This window comes from Dipteris shenzhenensis, chromosome 23, assembly GCF_047967505.1.
Source record: "Dipteris shenzhenensis isolate YYH24624 ecotype China chromosome 23, Dip_SZ_1.0, whole genome shotgun sequence".
In the NCBI taxonomy this organism is placed as follows: domain Eukaryota; kingdom Viridiplantae; phylum Streptophyta; class Polypodiopsida; order Gleicheniales; family Dipteridaceae; genus Dipteris; species Dipteris shenzhenensis.
The window spans coordinates 25,750,680-25,754,098 of record NC_141618.1 but is presented as its reverse complement, the minus strand read 5'-3'; the positions used below and the strand labels follow the sequence as shown (position 1 = coordinate 25,754,098).

The 3,419-nt window shown below is 44.4% G+C and overlaps 2 protein-coding genes across 3 annotated transcripts; both read left to right on the top strand.

The window, feature by feature from the left end:
* The first annotated feature begins 201 nt into the window (after positions 1–201).
* On the top strand, positions 202–2,107 carry LOC147887167 (pentatricopeptide repeat-containing protein At2g13600-like). Of its 2 annotated transcripts, XM_087394954.1 has the most exons (3): positions 472–489; positions 571–1,213; positions 1,617–2,107. In XM_087394954.1, exons 2-3 carry the CDS (start codon positions 839–841, stop codon positions 1,641–1,643), a joined length of 402 nt encoding a protein of 133 aa, XP_087251080.1. In that variant the 5' UTR covers positions 472–489; positions 571–838; the 3' UTR covers positions 1,644–2,107. The 2 variants fall into 2 exon arrangements, with proteins under 2 accessions (XP_087251079.1, XP_087251080.1); XM_087394953.1 differs by having other exon boundaries at positions 202–1,213.
* Positions 2,108–2,233: 126 nt separating this feature from the next.
* On the top strand, positions 2,234–3,007 carry LOC147887166 (pentatricopeptide repeat-containing protein At4g18520, chloroplastic-like). Its single transcript, XM_087395004.1, has one exon. The coding sequence runs from the start codon at positions 2,281–2,283 to the stop codon at positions 2,953–2,955; it is 675 nt and encodes a 224-aa protein (XP_087251130.1). The 5' UTR covers positions 2,234–2,280; the 3' UTR covers positions 2,956–3,007.
* Positions 3,008–3,419: the final 412 nt, after the last annotated feature.

The following is a 3,419-nucleotide window of genomic DNA, read 5'->3' as shown; positions in this document are numbered from 1 at the left end:
AGAAATAGAAGTTATAGTTTGAAGTTTGCAAATACAATTGTATCATAATGCTATATGCTAAGAGTCAAATGAAAAGACTGCAAATAACTCTGATCCAACCTTTATATCCTTGTTGGTGATAGTTCGCCAATAGGCACAGCTTGGTTGCAAACTTGAGCTCCCGCGTGAAGAGGCTCTTATTAATCCTAGTTTTCTAAAGGCAACCGGGATTTTAGTGGCTTGCAACGAACCTCTGAAAATGTGCTCGTGGTGAACCTCTCGATTACATTTTGGTTTCCAAACCAAGCCACTCGAGTGAACAAGCTAACAAATCGATCATGGCAATGTTTCTTCAAGAGAACCACACAAATTTAATTATGCCCATTTGAAGTGCGTTTCAATGGAAATACTGCCCCGCCTTCGAGCGTCAGCACTTCTGCAGCAGCACTTAGCTCAAGCACCGAGCACTTCACCGATCCCTCGCAGTGGTTTGACAACCGCAACAGCTAAGTACGTTTACGACGAGCTGACCTCAATCATTTCTCAGCTGTAGATTGAATTCTGATGGCTGGACACACCCAAGTGCCCCAGATTTCAAGCATAAACTCACTATGGAGTCGCTATGGATAGTCGACTCGTACAATTCAAATTGGGTTAAGGACACGCTCCAGAAAATGGAGACTGCGAACAGCCACATGCACAGCCTCATAGCTCAACAACTGCGAGAGCCTAGCTTGGAGGAGACATCTTGCACAAGTGCAGAAAACACAAAAATCCTGCGTATGCCCTGCGCTTGCATGCCTACCTACGCAAGAGTGGGCTCGAAGATCATAAGTCACTCGGGAACTACCTCGTCCCAATGTTGGTGCAAGTTGGAAGCATGTGTGATGCCCAACAGGTTTTCGATGGGTTGCGTGATCGGAATGAGTATTCCTGGACTTCTCTCATAACAGGTTATATTGAATGTGGGGAGGCACAGCATGCCTTCATACTGTACCAGAAAATGCAGGAGGATTTTGTACATCCTAATGGGTATACGTTTGTGGCCTTACTAAAGGCTTGTGCTAGGCTGAAAGATACAGAACGAGACCAAGAATTACATGCTGAGATTGCGAGAAAGGGGTTGTTGGAAAGAGATCCTTTTGTTGCTAGCACCATGGTTGATATGTATGCCAAGGGTGGCTCGCTTTCAAAAGCACAGGAAGTGTTCGACAAACTTCGAGTTCGAAACACAGTCTGCTGGAATACTCTAATGGCAGGGTATGCTGAACATGGATTTGGTCAGGATGCACTGCACTGTTTCGAACAGATGCGATTGCAGGGCATCTCTCCAAATGCGGTCACATTTGTTTGCAGCTTGAAAGCTTGCGGAAGCATAGGAGCCATAGACAAGGGCCGAGAAATACATTTTGAGATTGCAAGAAAGGGGTTGGAAAGAAATCCTTTTGTTGGCAGCACCTTACTTGATATGTATGCCAAGTGTGGCTCACTTACAAAAGCACAGGAAGTGTTTGACAAACTTCCAATTCGAGATGCAGTCTCCTGGAATGCTCTAATTGCAGGGTATGCTGAACATGGCCTTGGTCAGGACGCACTGAACTGTTTCGAACAGATGCAATTGGAGGGTGTCTCTCCAGATATGGTCACATTTGTTTGTAGCTTGAAAGCTTGTGGCAACATAGGGACCATAGACAAGGGCCGAGAAATACATGCTCAGATTGTGAGAAAGGGGTTGTTGGAAAGAAATCATTTTGTTGGCAGCACCCTGGTTGATATGTATGCCAAGTGTGGCTTGCTTGCAAAAGCACAGGAAGTGTTTTGACAAACTTCCAGTTCGAGATGCAGTCTCCTGGAATGCTCTAATCGCAGGGTATGCTGAACATGGCCTTGGTCAGGATGCACTGAACTGTTTTGAACACATGCAGTTGGAGGGCATCTCTCCAGACGCGGTCACATTTGTTAGCATCTTGAAGCTTGTGGCAGCATAGGAGCCATAGACAAGGGACGAGAAATACATGCTCAGATGACGAGAAATGGGTTGTTGGAAACAAACCCTTTCGTTGGCAGCTCCTTGGTTGATATGTATGCCAAGTGTGGCTTGCTTGCAAAAGCATTGGAAGTGTGTGATAAACTTCCAATTCGTGATGCAGTGGCGTCTCTCCAGATGCAGTCACATTTGTTTGCATCTTGAAAGCTTGTGGCAGCATAGCAGCCATAGACAAGGGTCAAGAAATACATGCTCAGATTGCCACAAGAGGGTTGTTGGAAAGAGATCCTTTTGTCGGTAACACCTTGGTTGATATGTATGCTAAGTGTGGCTTGCTTGCAAACGCACAAGAAGTCTCTGACAAACTTTCAGTTCGAGATGCAGTCTCCTGGAATGCTCTAATTGCAGGGTATGCTAAACATGGCCTTGGTCAGGACGCACTGAATTGTTTTGAACAGATGCAACTGGAGGGCGTCTCTCCAGATGTGGTCACATTTGTTTGCATCTTGAAAGCTTGTGGCAGCATAGGAGCCATAGACAAGGGCCAAGAAATACATGCTCAGATTGCCACAAAAGGGTTCTTAGAACAAGATCCTTTGATTGGTAACACCTTGGTTGATATGTATGCCAAGTGTGGCCTGCTTGCAAAAGCACAGGAAGTGTTTGACAAACTTCCAGTTCGTGACACAGTCTCCTGGAATGCTCTAATCATAGGGTATGCTGAACATGGCCTTGGTCAGGACGCACTGGACTGTTTGGAAAAGATGCAATTGGAGGGTGTCCCTCCAGATGCTTTCACTTTTTTTTGTAGCTTGAAAGGTTGTGCAAACATAAGATCCATGGACAAAGGACGAGAAATACATGCTGAGATTGTGAGAAAGGGGTTGTTGGAAAGAAATCCTTTTGTTGGCAGCACCTTGGTCGATATGTATGCTAAGTGTGGCTTGCTTGAAAAAGCACGGGAAGTGTTCGACAAACTTGCAGTTTGAGATGCAGTCTCCTGGAATGCTCTAATTGCAGGGTATGCTGAACATGGCTTTGGTCAGGACGCTCCTATGTCTTCGTGTGTTCTTCAGACTTCTTCTGTAGTTGCTCTTCAATCTGGAGCTTTCTGAAATCTCTTGCAATTTCATCTCCATCTCCTGTTGGTACAAGCACTTGTACATACAATAATGTTGATCATAATGCCGTTCTAGTTTTTTTTTTTAATGAAAGGTTTACTATCAGCTACTATTGAGAGAAATATGCTAGAGGAGAAAAAAATTAAAACAATCAAATGCAAAGTTGTGCAATATACTGTCGGTAGCAAAAAAGTTGATGTGAATATAATCCAATAGACACTTGATGAGAGGGAAGTGAGCGGGAAAGGTTACGCCTCTATTTTCAAAGCAATGTCATCAAGCTTGAAAGTTCAGAGGATAAAACATGCTCTCTTATAAAAGCCTGCAAAAGT